General features: G+C 46.8%; 1 protein-coding gene across 1 annotated transcript in view; it reads left to right on the top strand.

The window, feature by feature from the left end:
- Nucleotides 1-19,334, top strand: part of LOC137522821 (uncharacterized) — a 158,413-nt gene that overhangs the window by 4,348 nt on the left and 134,731 nt on the right. Inside the window, exon 2 of the mRNA XM_068242926.1 lies at nucleotides 11,069-11,101. Coding sequence (XP_068099027.1) covers nucleotides 11,069-11,101 — 33 coding nt within the window. The remainder of the gene's footprint in view (nucleotides 1-11,068; nucleotides 11,102-19,334) is intronic.

Here is a 19,334-nt window from a genome sequence, read left to right on the forward strand (position 1 = left end):
CTTTTCAAAATCCGATTCCGATTTTCCCTGAATACTATCAACAGAAAAATGCTGAAAAAACACAGCAAGCAGTAACGATTAAAAATCAGAAATTGGATTTAAAAAATGATTAAAAATTGGAATCGGAATTGCATGCAGTGTGCAAGGGAGCCTTACACTGTTTTTGCGCTCCTCCTCTTGTGCCCCTTCCTTCCCACTCTTGTGTCTGTCTAACATTGTAACTGCATCTGCTTGAGCTCCCCCTCTTGTGCCCCTTCCTTCCCACTCATGTCTGTCTAACACTGTAACTGCATCTGCTTGAGCTCCTCCTCTTGTGCCTCTTTCTTCCCACTCTTGTGTCTGTCTTAAGGGCCCCATTAAAGGTATAATTTTTTCACTAAATGTGATCTTTTGATGCAATTTTAATGATCGAATTGTAAAGAAAATGTGCAGTTTATGAAGGCAATCGATAAGGAATGATTCTTTGGTCGATTGCTAAAGATAAAATCCATCCGAAATCTGGATTTTATGATCGAATTTGAAGAAAGAATCATTCAGTGAATGTGAACAAATCTGGATTTTATGATCGAATTTGAAGAAAGAATCATTCAGTGAATGTGAACAATCGATACATACCTTCCAATCATTTTCAAGAGTAAAAATGGCATCAAAAGATCGCATTTAGTGAAAAAATTGTACTGTTGATGGGCACCTTAATACTAACTGCATCTGCATGAGCTTTAAGCCTTTCAGGTCCTGGTTTTATATATCCTACTGCACTTAAAGTGGTCTGAAAGCCAGCTTTTCTACTTTGCTCTAAAAGATTCCTTACAGCTTTAAAGCTACTATCCCTGATTTTTTTTTTTTTTTGCAGAACATCACTGAAACAGTTAACGCACTGGGCGTTCTGATTATTTTCAGCGCATGGCCGTGGGAGGGTTTTTTTCATCTAATTTTTTATGAACATGTAGATAGCCTAGCGCTAGCTACATGATTCCCGGCTCCGTGCCGTGTTCACCCAGCCACTCCGATCGCCGCCGGCACATATTCCCAACAGGAAATCCCGTTCTGAACGGGATTTCCTGTATGGGCTTCCCCCATCGCCATGGCGACGATCGCGATGACTTCGTTGACGTCGTGACGTCAGGGGGAGTCCCGATCCACCCCATAGCGCAGCCTGGCAGTGATTGGCCAGGCTGCGCAAGGGGTCTGCGGGGGGGCCCTCTTTCGCGGCGGGTAGCGGCGGATCGGCGGCGAGCGGCGGCAAGCGGAACAAACACGCTAGCTGCGTGTTTGAAAAAAAAATTGTCCACATCGGCCCACCAGGGCCTGAGTGGTGCCCTGCGGCATTACTGGATGAGTTGAGCTCATCCGTAACGCCCAGGAGGTTATACAGCACCTTGTCCTGCCATGTAAAGCCTCATACATATGCTCAACAAAAGTCTTTTCAATGCACAGTTATCAAACAACTTTTATTGTTGAAACAAGTTGAAACAACCAAAAAAAGTTGTTTGCTATTGTTCACACAACTGATAAGATGCAACTCAAGTCAATTCAACAGTTGGGTTTATTTGAGCTGCATCTTATCAGTTGTTTGGACAATAGCAAATAACTTTTTTTTGGTTGTTTCAACAACAAAAGTTGTTTGATATTTGTGCATTTAAAAGACTTTTGTTGAGCGTGTATGAGCCTTAAGGCTATTCAGCCAGAAATCCGCATCCAGACTGGAGATAACAGTATCTTTGCTTACATTCCAATGTTGTTAAAGGGAATGTCCAAGCAAAATAAAAAAAAATGAGTTTCACTTACCTGGGGCTTCTGCCAGCCCCATGCAGCCATCCTGGGCCCTCGTAGTCACTCACTGCTGATCCAGTCCCCCGCTGACAGCTTGCCGACCTCGGAGGTCGGCTGGCCGCATTGCGTACATTTTTACGTATTCCCGCTAGTGCAGGAACATTAACACATACATTTTATGTTACACCAGTAACGCGTAAAAATGTATGCGTTAATGTTCCTGCACTAGCGGGAATGCGTAAAAATGTACGCAATGCGGCCCGCCGACCTCCGAGGTCGGCAAGCTGCCAGCGGGGGACTGGAGTAGCAGTGAGTGACTACGAGGGCACAGGATGGCTGCATGGGGCTGGTAGAAGCCCCAGGTAAGTGAAACTCATTTTATTATTTTGCTTGAACATTCCCTTTAAAGTGTGTAAGCAACTGAGAACTCTCTCTGAGAAGGTATCTCTGCTTCAGGCATACACACAGTTCAGAACAGTTCACTGGAAGCTTTTAATACATAATAAAAAGCAGGTGGAATAAAATCCACTGGCAGCTTTCAGGGCAAGATAAACTACACTTTGGAAACTTGTCATTTGTAGACAGATAATATTACTTGTGCACAAAAGCAAATATGATAGCTGTGTGAGTAATAAAAAGTAGGAAAACACATTTTTATTGAATGTTATGTCAGAGTTTCAGACTACTTTAAGGGAAAATTTAAACCAGTTCATAGCATATCTGAATACAACCAAAAATTGCTCAGCCACTACAGTCCGAGCAATAAACCTTTTCTAACTGACTATAGGATTAATAAAAATGCACCACCAACAAAGTTAAGAGCCTGGCTTCCACCTATGGGTATGTCCAGGGCCGGATTTGTACTTTCCAGTGCCCTAGGCCTGCTGTCACCAAGTGCCCCCCCCCCCCCACCCCAAAAACAAAAAAAAAATTGTCCAACACTCTGACTAGCGATCATTTGTTTCAATGGGCTCATCTCAGTTGTGCTGCTCTGCCCCCCATTCAACAAATAATTCCTGTAATTTGCGCTCCTGCCCGAATGTGCACAGCAGCCGATAGTGTTCTGGGCATGCATACTTGAGAAATGACGCTGATGTATGTCAAGAATACATAACACTATACCGGCCTCGGTTGCTGTGCACATCTGGGCAGGAGCGAGAAATTACAGGGAGTGCGAGTGGCCAGAGCATGCGCTGCTTTTTTGTCCTCTGTGCGACTGGCTGCAGTCAGAGCCACAAACAGGTGGCAGGGCAGTGTGAGTGGCCAGAGCATGCGCTGCTTCTTTGTCCTCTGTGCAACTGGCTGCAGTCAGAGCCACAGACAGGTGACAGGGAGTGCGAGTGGCCAGAGCATGCGCTGCTTCTTTGTCCTCTGTGCGACTGGCTGCAGTCAGAGCCACAAACAGGTGGCAGGGCAGTGCGAGTGGCCAGAGCATGCGCTGCTTCTTTGTCCTCTGTGCGACTGGCTGCAGTCAGAGCCACAAACAGGTGGCAGGGCAGTGCAATGGAGAGAAGCCCATCCAAAACAGAGAACAGGTAAGTAGCAAACATCCTGTCAGGACCCACTTTGGATGTTCTGTTGTAATTAGAGTGGACCTGAACTCAGAACTTCCTCTCTGCTCTAAAAGATATGTAACAGCATAACCTTTAAATAAAAACATTTCTTTGTTACAGCTGATACAAATCCTGCAATAAATCTGCAGTGCGTCTACTTCCTGCTTTTATGGAAGCAGACATATTTTTAACATCCTGTGCTTTCAAATGAGCTTAGCTGTTTTGGCAGTCAGGTGACACAGTGTAGAGATTAAATTACAACTTGTGACACAGAGGAGGGGGAATTAGACAGGCTCTCGAAATACATACAGGGTACATTTCTCTGTTTTCCTTCTGTCCTGTGCAAGAGTTCAGCTCCACTTTAAAGCATCTGAATGACATTTATTTATATTTGCTGAAAAATCTATGCATCTCTTTTGAATGCTGAATGTACATATGGTGGTGTGCTCTAACATATTGGCAGTATACGGGAACAAAGTCTGAAGAAGGCTTATTTAAATTGCCTTTAAAACGTTTTTTAGGGTAAATGAGGCATGTAACATCATGTTTTTTTAATGATGTGGGGACTTAAATTCCCTCTCTCTCTCTCAGATGGGAAATCCGAGTTTGCTCGGACAGTGCTATTCAGATTTTGAAAAATATCCGAATTGCTATTCAAAGTTCGGATAGTGGAAAAAGTTCAGATTATCTGGGTAGTTCTAATACCCAAATATTGGATGAGCACCACTGCTCAGGTGTCATTTAAAATGACAATTTAGCAATGAAAGGGAAGAAAACAGCATTTTTTATCCTGCAGTCTCATAGATTTTAGGAGCTGGATGACAGAAAATGAGTCAGGAAAGAGTTAACTAAGGAACAGAAGAGACCACTGGTAGCTAGGGAAAAAAAAGTCATAACAACAGTCATAAATTAGGATTAGATAAATTAACAACTGCTGAGGTCAGTGTCAAAGCTGTAAAAAGAGGAGAAGAAACTGCAGAGCTCACAGATGTTTGGGAATGCCTGCATTAAAACTCAGCGGAACTTAGTTCTATCTGCTTTGTAATGTAAATCTCTGGTATTTCTCATATCAATCTGTAAGTCCATCATAGAAAGGAATGGATTATCAGATGACCGTTATGATTGATCCTGATTGTTTTAACACATCAGGAAGTGAGAGAGAGATGCAGGGATTGGGGAACTCTGGAATTCAGCTATTAGTGCAGAGCAGGGCGCTGGATGGCTGCGCTGCGGGACCAGAAGAGATGATTTACTTTGACATAAGACCTCTTCTCTCTCCAAGTCATACCGCCCTTCTTATCTTATCCAATTTATCGCCCTAGGCCGTGGCCTTTCTGGCCTTTCCAGAAATCCGGCCCTGAGCATTTCTACATAGCTCTGCAGCGGAAAAATTGAAGCCGTCTAACACTACTGATGGGTGAACCATATTTTCCCTATAGAGGCCAGACAAACCCCCTTTCAGGTCAACATGTGTGCATGAAAATCCTCTGATTACCAGAATACATTTCAACTTTTGATGGTTTAACAAGATATACGCGTTTAGTCACAATGACTGTAGTAGCTCTGCGCTTAATCCACAAAAACATAAAAACTATACAGTTTATAATTACATATACAATACAATCCTACACTTTTGTTTTTATACAGCTAACACCAGGCTGTATAGTGTAGAAAAAAGGAATCAGTCCAGCTCAATGCCCTCAACACTGTCCCGATTCAATACTCAATACAAATTAAAAAGTCCAAATCAATGTGACTTTTATGCTTCGCTGTAATTAAAATAAAAGCGAGCTATTCCTTATTGTAAAATCCACATAAACTTGACCAGCGCTGCGTAGTAAACAGTGTGTCAGTGTGTCACTCCCACCCACCACCACCCTTGCAGCAGTCACCATATGCAGATTGAGACCCAATGCTTGCACTTTAGCGTTTCCTCAGAATGAAAAAAACAACGCTCATAGTGCGATACTGTATAAAAACTTTAAAATGTATTCCAGGTTTGCACTTACAGATTTTGCAGAGTTTGAAAGCTTAGAGTTTTGCCACGGGCTCTCCCCCGTCTGACCTCCCGGTCTGGCCAGCAAGTATCCTCAATCCCTCTGTGTGGAGAGACCCTCCAGCTTCCTCCTCTGGTCTGTAGTGTTTCAAGCATGCCGTTCGTAGCTCCACCCTATCGATTTCGTCACAAACACATGACTCATCAGGGGCTCGGAGCTACTTCAGCACTTCCTCACTGATATCTGCTGTGGGGCAATTTGATTCGCCAAAGTGTGCCTCCACCCCTTTCAATAAAACTTTATACAGCAGCGTGCGTTCCAGTGTGACCACAGAAGTGTGTGCTGGTGGTCATCAGCGTTGTGCACGCTCACAGGCATTTCATTAAAAATAAAATATGATGCAAGAAAGCATCTAAAGTGCTATTAAAGCTTAGTTAAAACTTTATTAAAAAGTATATAAGGAAAACCTTTTTCAAATATAACTCACCCGTGGGTAAAATGCTTATGGGGAAAAACGCCATCACGTGAGGTCTATCGTGTGTAAAGTCCGTGGCTTACATAGTATTTATTTAGTTCACATTTATTTAGTTCACAGATGAGCTGAGTTATATTTTAAAAAGGTTTTCCTTATATACTTTTTAATAAAGTTAAATGCTTATGGGGAAAAATGCCATCAAGTGAGGTCTATCGTGGGTAAAGTCCGTGGCTTACATAGTATTTATTTAGTTCACAGCCTCAGCTGTGAACTAAATAAATACTATGTAAGCCACGGACTCTACCCACAATAGACCTCACGTGATGGCGTTTTTCCCCATAAGCATTTTACCCACGAGTGAGTTATATTTGAAAAAGGTTTTCCTTATATACTTTTTAATAGGGATGGGACGACGAATCCGGCGAATCCACGAATCCCTCGAATATTAGGAAATATTCGAGATTCGTGGACTCGAATCCCGACGCCATTTTCCGCTCGCCGAATCCGCCGAATCCCGACGCTGCATCGCCGCGCACCCGCCGCTTTCCCCGCTCGCAAATGTCCTCCTCCCACTCCCCGCAGCCTCCTCCGCTCGCCCGCCGCATAAATAAGATCAGCAGCCTCTCTCACCTCCAGCGTGGAGCCCGGACTCCGGAGCGGCAGACCTCCTGCAGACTTCCTTATTCCCCCTAGTGACTGGCTCTTACTACGTCATCAGTAAGAGCCGGTCAGGCGGCCACTAGGGGGAACTAGGAAGTGAAGTCTGCTGCACTGCACTTCACGCTGGAGGTGAGAGGCTGCTTCTGCTTATTTATGCAGGGGGGCGAGCGGAGGAGGCTGCGGGGAGCGGGAGGAGGAGGATATGACCCAGCTACCTACTGCAGTGTAGGTAAGGTAGCCCACCCAGCCTGCTAACTACACTGATCCCCCCAGCCTGCTACCTACACTGATCCCCCCAGCCTGCTACCTACACTGATCCCCCCAGCCTGCTACCTACACTGATCCCCCCAGCCTGCTACCTACACTGAGCCCCCCAGCCTGCTACCTACACTGAGCCCCCCAGCCTGCTACCTACACTGAGCCCCCCAGCCTGCTAACTATACTTATCCCCCCAGCCTGCTACCTATACTGAGCCCCCCAGCCTGTTACCTACACTGAGCCCCCCAGCCTGCTACCTATACTGAGCCCCCCAGCCTGCTACCTATACTGAGCCCCCCAGCCTGCTACCTATACTGAGCCCCCCAGCCTGTTACCTACACTGAGCCCCCCAGCCTGCTACCTATACTGAGCCCCCCAGCCTGCTACCTATACTGAGCCCCCCAGCCTGCTACCTATACTGAGCCCCCCAGCCTGCTACCTATACTGATCCCCCCAGCCTGCTACCTATACTGATCCCCCCAGCCTGCTACCTATACTGAGCCCCCCAGCCTGCTACCTATACTGAGCCCCCCAGCCTGCTACCTATACTGATCCCCCCAGCCTGTTACCTACACTGAGCCCCCCAGCCTGCTACCTATACTGAGCCCCCCAGCCTGCTACCTATACTGATCCCCCCATAGCCTGCTACCTATACTGAGCCCCCCAGCCTGCTACCTATACTGATCCCCCCAGCCTGCTACCTATACTGATCCCCCCAGCCTGCTACCTATACTGATCCCCCCAGCCTGCTACCTATACTGATCCCCCCAGCCTGCTACCTATACTGATCCCCCCAGCCTGCTACCTACACTGAGCCCCCCAGCCTGCTACCTATACTGAGCCCCCCAGCCTGCTACCACTATACTGATCCCCCCATAGCCTGCTACCTATACTGATCCCCCCAGCCTGCTACCTATACTGATCCCCCCAGCCTGCTATCTATACTGATCCCCCCAGCCTGCTATCTATACTGATCCCCCCCAGCCTGCTACCTATACTGATCCCCCAGCCTGCTACCTATACTGATCCCCCCAGCCTGCTACCTATACTGAGCCCCCCAGCCTGCTACCTATACTGATCCCCCCAGCCTGCTACCTATACTGATCCCCCCATAGCCTGCTACCTATACTGGATCCCCCCATAGCCTGCTACCTATACTGAAGCCCCCCATAGCGTGCTACCTATACTGAAGCCCCCCATAGCCTGCTACCTATACTGAAGCCCCCCATAACCTGCTACCTATACTGAAGCCCCCCATACCCTGCTGCCTATACTGAAGGCCCCTATACCCTGCTGCCTATACTGAAGGCCCCATATACCCTGCTGCTTATACTGAAGCCCCCTATACCCTGCTGTCTATACTGAAGGCCCCTATACCCTGCTGCCTATACTGAAGGCCCCTATACCCTGCGGCCTATACTGAAGGCCCCTATACCCTGCTGCCTATACTGAAGGCCCTTATACCCTACTTCCTTTACTGAAGGCCACTATACCCTGCTGCCTATACTGAAGGCCACTATACCCTGCTGCCTATACTGAAGGCCACTATACCCTGCTGCCTATACTGAATGCCCCTATACCTTGCAACCTATAGTGAAGGCCCCTATACCTTGCTAGCTATACTGAAGACACCTTTACCTAGCTACCTATACTGCGGGCACCTATGCCTGGGTACCTATACTGCGGGCAACTATACCATGGATCGCACAATTCTTATGTGCAGGATTCGTTAGATTCGGGATTCGAAAGGTTCGAGATATTCGAGAACCTTTTTAGATTCGGATCCGGATTCGGATTCGAAGAAATTGTGGATTCGTCCCATCCCTACTTTTTAATAAAGTTTTAACTAAGCTTTATAAGCATAATAGCACTTTAGATGCTTTCTTGCATCATATTTAATTTTTTATGAAATGCCTGTGAGCGTGCGCAACGCTGATGACCACCAGCACACACTTCTGTGGTCACACTGGAACGCACGCTGCTGCATAAAGTTTTATTGAAAGGGATGGAGGCACACTTTGGCCAATCAAATTGCCCCACAGCAGATATCGGTGAGGAAGTGCCGAAGTAGCTCCGAGCCCCTGATGAGTCATGTGTTTGTGATGAAATCGATAGGGCGGAGCTACAAAAGGCATGCTTGAAACACTACAGACCAGAGGAGGAAGCTGGAGGGTCTCCACACAGAGGGATTGAGGATACTTGCTGGCCAGACCGGGAGGTCAGACGGGGGAGAGCCCGTGGCAAAACTCTAAGCTTTTAAACTCTGCAAAATCTGTAAGTGCAAACCTGGAATACATTTTAAAGTTTTTATACAGTATCACACTATGAGCGTTGTTTTTTTCATTCTGAGGAAATGCTAAAGTGCAAGCATTGGGTCTCAATCTGCATACGGTGACTGCTGCAAGGGTGGAACGGATCATTCAGGCGAGGGGAGCCTTGAATGCCCCGCATGCGCATCTGACCATTGTGATTTGTGGTCCAACAAATTTGGTGAGCCGCTCTCCATTAGGTGTTGGTGGTGGGAGTGACACACTGTTTACTACGCAGTGCTGGTCAAGTTTATGTGGATTTTGATGGTTTAACACTGTAGCAACTCATAGTGAGATGTAATTTGGGGTCTGGCGATTGCCGAATCCCCAAATTACTCTTGCCTCGCGCATCATAGCGTTGCTGCTATGAAAGCGCCTCGCCCGGCTTTGGCGCCGAAGTTACCTGCTTCAGGGAGGTCTGACCTGGCTGCCTCAGCTGGAACATCAATCCTAAGCAAATACCACCATGCTACAGCTTTAAAACACAAGTGTAACAATACACTAGTATATAGTCATTGGTGACCCATCAGCATAAATACAAAAAGGGTAAAGTCAAAGGCATGATTGACAGAACTCTCACCAAATTATTGTCAGGGCATAACTTGTGACCATGCATGTACTCTTTGGGCCACAGTGACATCACAATTTTAAAAAAATACTAAAATTAATTAGCCTCATAACTAGTCTGACTGACAGACCAAAGCAGCCTGCTCACACAACAAGCCAAGCAAATCAAAATAAACTGGCCGTCTGCCATCTGGTCTGTGAGTCATTTTTCTATGACCTTTCATCAGCTGTTTCACAGACAAGAAAAGTGTCACATGCAAGTAAACCATGCAACTTCAGAAAAAAATGGCATAGATGCCAAAACAAATAACAATATGTGTGTCAGTTTGATATAAAAAGAAACAAATTGCAAAATCATATTTTCTGAAACCTAACAAGCAGTATCACCAAAATGTTTATCAAATGCTGTAAATTTGGTCCCTCCATGTGATATGCAGCCCATGTTGCTGCAGAAACAGAGTTAGTAATACCCCCACTGACTAATTCTTATTTATACTTTATAGCAAGGAAACCTGATACTTCCTCTCCCTATTGCTGAGTAGGGCTGGTCAATGAGATGAAAATAATTCTAAATTGATCCATGATTGTGCAACTTTGGTGGTGAGAAAATATTTTACAATGGGCAAACACTGACTAAATAGTAAATACAGTAATTTACAAATTAATTTTATTAATTAAGTTATTTTCACTTCAGTTTCTCTTTAAAGAAAACCTGCTCTGAAAAAAGGGCCACTGGGGGGTACTTACCTTGGGATGGGGAAGCCTCTGGTTCCAGTTGAGCCTTCCCCCATCCTCCTCTGTCTCACAGTGGTCTCTCTAGGATGCTCTGAATGGTGGCCATGTAAATATTTACCTCTACGGCTCCAGTGAAGGTGCAGTAGTGGCTCTCGGCTCGGATCAGACGAAACTAGCCAATCCAAGTTAGGTCCGCTCTACTGCTCAGGTGCAAGTCGTCTGCACCTGCACAGTAGAGCAACCTGACTGGGATTGGCTATTTCCGCCTGATCTGAGCCGAGAGCTGCTACTGCGCTTGCACTGGAGAAGGCATATATTGCAGGTGCTACTGCGCTTGCGCCACAGCTTGACAATTTGTCAGATGTGGCTTTGGATTGGCCTAGAGAGACCATCAACGGACTGAGAAGGACAGGTGAGGCCTCAATCCAATCCAGAGGCCCCCCCCCTCCCGAGGTAAGTACCCCCTGGACCCTTTTTTTTCAGTACAGCCCTGGGTAAGTAGATCTCGTTTTTTTTATTTTCCTTGGATGTATCCTTTAAGGGAATTTTAAGGAAAAAGACAAATTTGGCCCAACCTGATGGAGAGCACTCTGAAAAAAATGTTTTTACGCATATGAACAGTAAACAAACAACACATTACCGGGATATGTTTACTTTATGTAGGATGACTAGGTGCTTGTCATCATCATGTAGTGTACAGCTATACAACACATCTATCAATAACATATGTTTTTATTTCAGATTTAATGTTACTGGGAGTTAATTTATCATGGGGTGAGTATGCCTTGATTATTACTGTGTAAGCTATAATAGCAGACTTGGTATCCTGAAATACATAAACACACTGCAAGTACATACCCTGTACACAACTACCAATTTTTAAACATCTTTAGGGCCCACTGACACAGTTGTGTCCGCTTTACAGTTACACATCAATGTTACAGATGCTGAAAAGCAAACAGAAGCAGACACAACTGCATTAGTGGGCTCAGGCCCTTAGAGTTTAGTAGTCCTCTGCTCAGTACTATCACTTGTGAGTACTTGCATCACTTGCCAAATGTGTACAAAGCTGTCATTAAAACAATTTAAACAATGATGATAGAGTGGACAAGTATGGTCTGAATTTTAAAATTTCCTCTTTTGCGTCTGAGTTCTTTCTGGTATCAGTGATGAGGGGTGTAACGGGGGCGTGGCTATGGGTTTGGCAGGGGTGTGTGCAATAGCAGCATAGGGGACGATATACAGGCTGGGAACGCGAACAATCACTCGCGTTCCCATGCCTGTCGGCCAGTGACGGCGAGTGACGGCGAAACCGGAAGTGCTCGCCGGCGGGTCCTGGGACATCGGAGCGGAGCTGCGAGGGCACCGATCGGCTGCAGGGGGCTGAGGGAGGCCCCAGGTGAGTTAATCTCATTTTTTTTTTATCGGCTTTAGGTTCACTTTAAACAGCTGGGAATTATGCAATTTCTTTGTTTCTTCATAATTCTGATGTCTTAAAACCTGAATTGAGAGGAATGTGGAGGCTGCCATATTTATTTCTGTTTAGGCAATGTCAGTTGCCTGGCAGTCCTGCTGATCTCCTTGCCTGTAGTAGTGTCTGAATCACTCATACGAAACAATTGAATCTACCGGTACTCAGACTTCAGTCAGAGCACCTGATCAGCATGCTTGTTCAGAGTAAAAGTATTAGGGGCAGAGAATCAGCAGCACAGCCCGGAACTTGCATTGTGTGAAAGAAAATACATATGTCAGCCTCTATTACCCTGTCACCTTAGAGGCCCTTTACCAATGTAGAAAAATAAAGCTGATCGACCATTAGATAGGTCCCTCTCTGATGGAATGTGATCTGAGAGGGATCTATTGCCTCCTCAAACACGGCCCAGTGATTTCATGTGTCGCAGCAGCCTCTGGTATCTGTCTTCATCTGTCTCCCTCGCTCGCTGCTTTTATCTGTCTCTGCTCCGTGTTGTTAGAGCTGCGCTACAAGAAAATGGCTGACGATGTCCTTAAATGTGGAAATCGGCAGTCATTTTGTTGTAGCTCTGCTCTAACTACCAGTAAACACGGAGCAGAGGAAAATCTAAGCAGCGAGCTTGGGAGACAGAGTAGGCACTGAAGAGAGATGTCAACACTGGAATCCACGGAGCTGGTGAGTGATCCGCGGCCGTCTGCACACCTACATCTGACTACTGGGCACACATGACTTTCAATTCTGGGCACAATTACACTTGACTTCCTATGCTGGGGGCTCCTACGCCAGCCTTTCTATACTGGGCACACCTACACCTGACTTCCAATGCTGGGGGCTCCTACGCCAGCCTTTCTATACTGGGCACACCTACACCTGACTTCCTATGCTGGGGGCTCCTACGCCAGCCTTTCTATACTGGGCACACCTACACCTGACTTCCAATGCTGGGGGCTCCTACGCCAGCCTTTCTATACTGGGCACACCTACACCTGACTTCCTATGCTGGGGGCTCCTACGCCAGCCTTTCTATACTGGGCACACCTACACCTGACTTCCAATGCTGGGGGCTCCTACGCCAGCCTTTCTATACTGGGCACACCTACACCTGACTTCCTATGCTGGGGGCTCCTACGCCAGCCTTTCTATACTGGGCACACCTACACCTGACTTCCAATGCTGGGGGCTCCTACGCCAGCCTTTCTATACTGGGCACACCTACACCTGACTTTCTATGCTGGGGGCTCCTACACCAGCCTTTCTATACTGGGCACACCTACACCTGACTTCCTATGCTGGGGGCTCCTACGCCAGCCTTTCTATACTGGGCACACCTACACCTGACTTCCTATGCTGGGGGCTCCTACGCCAGCCTTTCTATACTGGGCACACCTACACCTGACTTCCTATGCTGGCGGCTCCTACACCAGCCTTTCTATACTGGGCACACCTACACCTGACTTCCTATGCTGGAGGCTCCTACACCAGCCTTTCTATACTGGGCACACCTACACCTGACTTCCTATGCTGGGGGCTCCTACGCCAGCCTTTCTATACTGGGCACACCTACACCTGACTTCCTATGCTGGGGGCTCCTACGCCAGCCTTTCTATACTGGGCACACCTACACCTGACTTCCTATGCTGGGGGCTCCTACACCAGCCTTTGTATACTGGGCACACCTACACCTGACTTCCTATGCTGGGGGCTCCTACACCAGCCTTTCTATACTGGGCACACCTACACCTGACTTCCTATGCTGGTGGCTCCTACACTAGCCTTTCTATACTGGGCACACCTACACCTGACTTCCTATGCTGGGGGCTCCTACACCAGCCTTTCTATACTGGGCACAAGTACGCCTGACTTCCTATGCTGGGGGCTCCTACACCAGTAATCCAATACTGGGCACAAGTACACCTGACTTCCTATGCTGGGGGCTCCTACACCAGCCTTTCTATACTGGGCACACCTACACCTGACTTCCTATGCTGGTGGCTCCTACACTAGCCTTTCTATACTGGGCACACCTACACCTGACTTCCTATGCTGGGGGCTCCTACACCAGCCTTTCTATACTGGGCACAAGTACGCCTGACTTCCTATGCTGGGGGCTCCTACACCAGTAATCCTATACTGGGCACAAGTACACCTGACTTCCTATGCTGGGGGCTCCTACACCAGCCTTTCTATACTGGGCACACCTAAACCTGACTTCCTCCTATACTGGGGGCTCCTACACCAGCCTTTCTATACTGGGCACACCTACACCTGACTTCCTATGCTGGGGGCTCCTACACCAGCCTTTCTATACTGGGCACACCTACACCTGACTTCCTATGCTGGGGGCTCCTACACCAGCCTTTCTATACTGGGCACACCTACACCTGACTTCCTATGCTGGAGGCTCCTACACCAGCCTTTCTATACTGGGTACACCTACACCTGACTTCCTATGCTGGATGGGGCTCCTACACCAGTCTTTCTATACTGGGCACAACTACACCTGACTTCCTCCTATGCTGGGGGCTCCTACACCAGCCTTTCTATACTGGGCACACCTACACCTGACTTCCTATGCTGGGGGCTCCTATGCTGGGGGCTCCCACACCAGCCTTCTATACTGGGCACACCTACACCTGACTTCCTATGCTGGGGGCTCCCACACCAGCCTTTCTGTACTGGGCACAACTACACCTGGCTTCCTCCTATGCTGGGGGCTTCTACATCAGCCTTTCTATACCGGGCACACCTACACCTGACTTCCTATGCTGGGGGCTCCTACACCAGCCTTTCCATACTGGGCCTAGTGTTGGGCGAACAGTGTTCGCCACTGTTCGGGTTCTGCAGAACATCACCCTGTTCGGGTGATGTTCGAGTTCGGCCGAACACCTGATGGTGTTCGGCCAAACCGTTCGGGTTCGCCCGAACTACTCAATGCCCGGCCGAACAGGGCCGAACAGGGCCCCTGTTTGGCCGAATACGGCCCCCCTATGGGGTCGCAGGCATAAGGGGGGAGCATGTCCTGATCGCAGGGGGGGGGGCGGAAATTCCCCCCACCCCCTCCGCTAGCGCTCCCCCCTCTGCCCGCTTCCCCATAAAAAAAGTTTGATGAAAGTTAAATAGTACCTGTGGCTGGCAGTGGAGTGAGTGAGGAGGAGGAGTCCGACTAGGAGAGTGACGCGTTGAGGCCGGGCAGCGGGCGGTTCAGCGGTAGTACCCTTGTGGTACTTCCGCCCTTTCTCTGACCTCACGTCCTCTGCATACGAGGGTACGCGTCACGCGTACCCTCGTATGCGTCATCACGTAGAGGACGTGAGGTCAGAGAAAGGGCGGAAGTACCACAAGAGTACTACCGCTGAACCGCCCGCTGCCCGGCCTCAACGCATCACTCTCCTAGTCGGACTCCTCCTCCTCACTCACTCCACTGCCAGCCACCGGTACTATTTAACTTTCATCAAACTTTTTTTATGGGGAAGCGGGCAGAGGGGGGAGCACTAGCGGAGGGGGTGGGGGGAATTTCCGACCCCCCCCCCCCCCGCGATCGGGGCATGCTCCCCCCTTATGCCTGCGACCCCATAGGGCCCCCAAAAGCGGCATGTTCGGGGGAGTTCGGGGTTCGGCCCGAACATGCCAAACATCTGGCCCATGTTCGGCCGAACGTACCCGAACATCCAGGTGTTCGCCCAACACTAACTGGGCGCACCTCCACCTGACTTTCTATACTGGGGGCACCTATGCTTGGCTACCTTTACTGATGGCACCTACATACCTATACTGATGGCACCTACATATCTATACTGAGGGCACCTACATATCTATACTGAGGGCACCTACATATCTATACTGAAGGCACCTACACCTGACTTCCTATACTGAGGGCACCTATTCCTGGCTACCCATACTGAGGGTACCTACACCTGGCTACCTATACTGGGGGAACCTATACTTAACTAACTAATGACATATACTGAGACTGACAGCATTTAAGTGTATTTCCATCCATTTCGTCGTTATTATTAGTATTTTTCTATTATACATTTGCGATGTGTCACGGAGATCTGAACATTTGGCGCAATGTGTCACGACTTCAAAAAAGTTGGAAACCACTGTATTAGGTACAGGACCGGCACCCCTCCCCCACCAAGGCTTCTGGCTCACTGAAAACATATCTCTGTAGGGGTCCCAGCCAGGTATAGTTACACCCCTGAGAGGGAATGTGTTTGTTTTTGAATTTGTGTTTTGCAAAATGGGTAAGGGCTTGTTCACACTTAGGACGTTTTCGCCTTTTTTGAAGTGCTGGCGATTTGCAAAATCACCCTAAAAGCAGTTGTGCATTGATTCCCTATGAGAGAGTTCACATCTGAGCGGTTCAATTCCGTTCCGCTCACCAAGGCGCTGCCTGTACCCTTTTTGGGGCAATTTGCCTCAATGGAAGGTATAGGGAAATGGCAAAACGCTTGAAAAAACACTTTGTATAGCAATTTCACCAGCGCTTTCATTAATAAATACATTGTATTTATTCATTTCCGGGTGAATTAGTTCCCTGTCTGAAAAAAACAGAATCGCTCTGCAAAACGTTTAGAAAAGCGCTTTATAAGATCTCCTGGTTAGGAAGAATATACACGTTAAAAATGAATATACTTCCCAGACTGCTTTACCTTTTTGAAACCCTCCCGGTATTGGTCCCCTCCTCTCAGCTGTCGAAACTCCAATCCGCTTTTTCTAAATTTGTTTGGAATCACGGGCGACCGAGAATTCGAGCTTCAATTCTCCTATCTCCTAGAGAGCAAGGAGGCCTAGGATTACCCCATCTCCGTTATTACTACCAAGCAGCTCATCTACGTCAACTGAGAGAATGGTCCAAATTTACAGTACACACCAAATGGGGTCTCATTGAGGCAGTCAGCATGCTCCCTATTGCTTTGGCCTCCTTGATATGGTCAAACTCCCCCCCAAAACTACTCTCAGCTCAACTTCTGCCCACTATAAATTTCACCTTACAGGTTTGGCGCTCAACATCGGTCATAGCTGGTCTAAAATCTTCCCCTTCCCCATTAACACCAATCCTGGGCAATCCTACTTTCCGTCCTGGACTATCTAAGGACTTTATGGATAGATGGCATAGACTAAAATTTTTTAATTTACTGGACTGGAAGAATCCACTCACAGGATTAACCCTACCTAGCTATGCCCTAGAAGAAAGAATTCCCTCTACTCCTATTTACACCATGGAGCATATCCAGATACGACACTTCCTTCAATCTCTACTACGAGACTCACCCTCCATACCGCCCCTAACACCTTTTGAACATATTTGCAACTCACAGGGACATCAAAAAGGTCTGATTTCCCAGATCTACCACTTGCTACATACTAAATCTGGTCTCTATACACCAGCTCACTCATATATGTCCAAATGGGCCTCAATCCTTTCCCAACCAATTTCACTAGAGGACTGGGAGGAGATCTGGGAGAATGCTAAACATTCATCTATGTGTACACAAATAAGGGAAAATATCTACAAAATTATATTTAGATGGTATCTCACTCCTGACAGGCTATCAAAAATTTACCCAGACTCCTCCCACCTCTGCTGGAGAGGTTGCAATGAAAAGGGCACCCTTGAACACATCTTCTGGTCATGCCCCTTAATCACCCCACTATGGACCAATGTCCAACACCTTATCACGATAAAAACAGGTACACTAGTACCTCTTGACCCTGTCTACATGGTGTTAGGTAAACCCCCCCCCAGACATTCCTAGGCATATTACACGCTTGATTACCCACATTCTAACAGCTACACGTCTGACAATAGCTACCTTCTGGAAAAATATCGCCCCTCCAACACTATCAGATGTCAAACTCAAGATTGAATGGACTAAAGAAATGGAACAAATGACGGCATCTTTAAGAGGCACCGAAGCTCATTTTCATAAGGTCTGGAATCCTTGGTCCTCATTCTCACCAGACCTCATGCCTCCTTGATATTAACCAGGAGCCTAACTATGTTAGTCTAACCAACCTCCCCCAACCATGTGGATAAAACTAGCCCATACAAGGCTTCTCACCTTGTCACTTATCACTACACAAGCCCTTGCAATCCCCCACTTCAATCCCCCCCTCTGCGTATAGGCCTGTCAGGACCCTCTACCTACTTACTACTTATAGGCCTGTACTTAGATAGCCGTCAATCATTGGTGTGACCCGTTTCCAGTTACCTACACAGGTTCTTTGGTTAACAGAACCTGTATATCTATAGAAGCAGGTTATATCCACTTAGTATGTAACATTCTATGTTCAACACTCTACAATCTAGACAGAATCCTCTGGTTGTCCCGACATTGGGCTAGACACTAAAGCAATCTAAATCTAGTTAATTGGACCTCCAACCTATACGGAATCCGGTTTCTTCTAATAACTACTCATTATATGTCTATAATCAAACTGGAGACGATTCATGTTATCAACCCTGTCTATAAATGAAACGATTTCTTTGTATTACCCAATGCTTATCTTCTGTATGCTCAAAATTTTTCAATAAACAAAAGTATAACAAAAAAAAGAAAAGCGCTTTATAAAAAATTTGCAGTGCGCAGGTAAGCGCAGGGAGCTGGTAAATAAATCACGCAAAAAATGAAAACCCCTGGCATCAACAATTTCGAAATTTAGCAAGTGTGAACCTTGTCTAGCTCTTTGTTGTTTGCAGTTTTTTCCACATGTTGGTTGTAGTCTGGTTTTTGTTGTCCTGATGATAGCGACATTTTGTCACCTTGCTTGAAGAGTCATTAGGAGACTTTTTTCACTGCTGCAGCGCTGTATCGGGGACAGCTCTGTCACTGAGCTGTCTCCTCGAGTGGCTCACAGACTGATCCCTCTCATAGGATGATGCCTATGAGAGGCGATCTTAGTGATTGGGTCCAGGAGGGATGGATGGAGGGATCAATTAAAAAAAAACATGGTTTTATTAAAAGAAAAAGAGCAATAAAATTAATTTTAAAAAATGTCAATCACAGCAGCAATCAGATGCCACCAACAGAAAGCTTTATTGGTAGGCAGAAAAGGAGGCAACATTTATTTGTGTGCTAAGTTGTATGGCCGTGCAGCAATTGTTTAAAGCTGCAGAGAGCTGAATTGTAAAAAATGTCTTGCATGTTTGTCACACTTAAATGTTTCTGCTCATCAAAAACCGTTAACTATTAGTCAAAGATAACATAATTGAACACAAAATGCAGTTTTAAATGATGGTTTTTATTATTTAGAGAGGAAAAAAAACTCAAAACCTACATGGCCCTGCGTGAAAAAGTGATTGCCCCCTTGTTAAAAAATAACTTAACTGTGGTTTATCACACCTGAGTTCAATTTCTGTAGTCACCCCCAGGCCTGATTACTGCCACACCTCTTTCAATCAAGAAATCACTTAAATAGGAGCTATCTGACACAGAGAAGTAGACCAAAAGCACCTCAAAAGCTAGACATCATGCCAAGATCCAAAGAAATTCAGGAACAAATGAGAACAAAAGTAGTGTAATTGAG

Source organism: Hyperolius riggenbachi, chromosome 6 (genome assembly GCF_040937935.1).
Source record: "Hyperolius riggenbachi isolate aHypRig1 chromosome 6, aHypRig1.pri, whole genome shotgun sequence".
NCBI lineage: Eukaryota > Metazoa > Chordata > Amphibia > Anura > Hyperoliidae > Hyperolius > Hyperolius riggenbachi.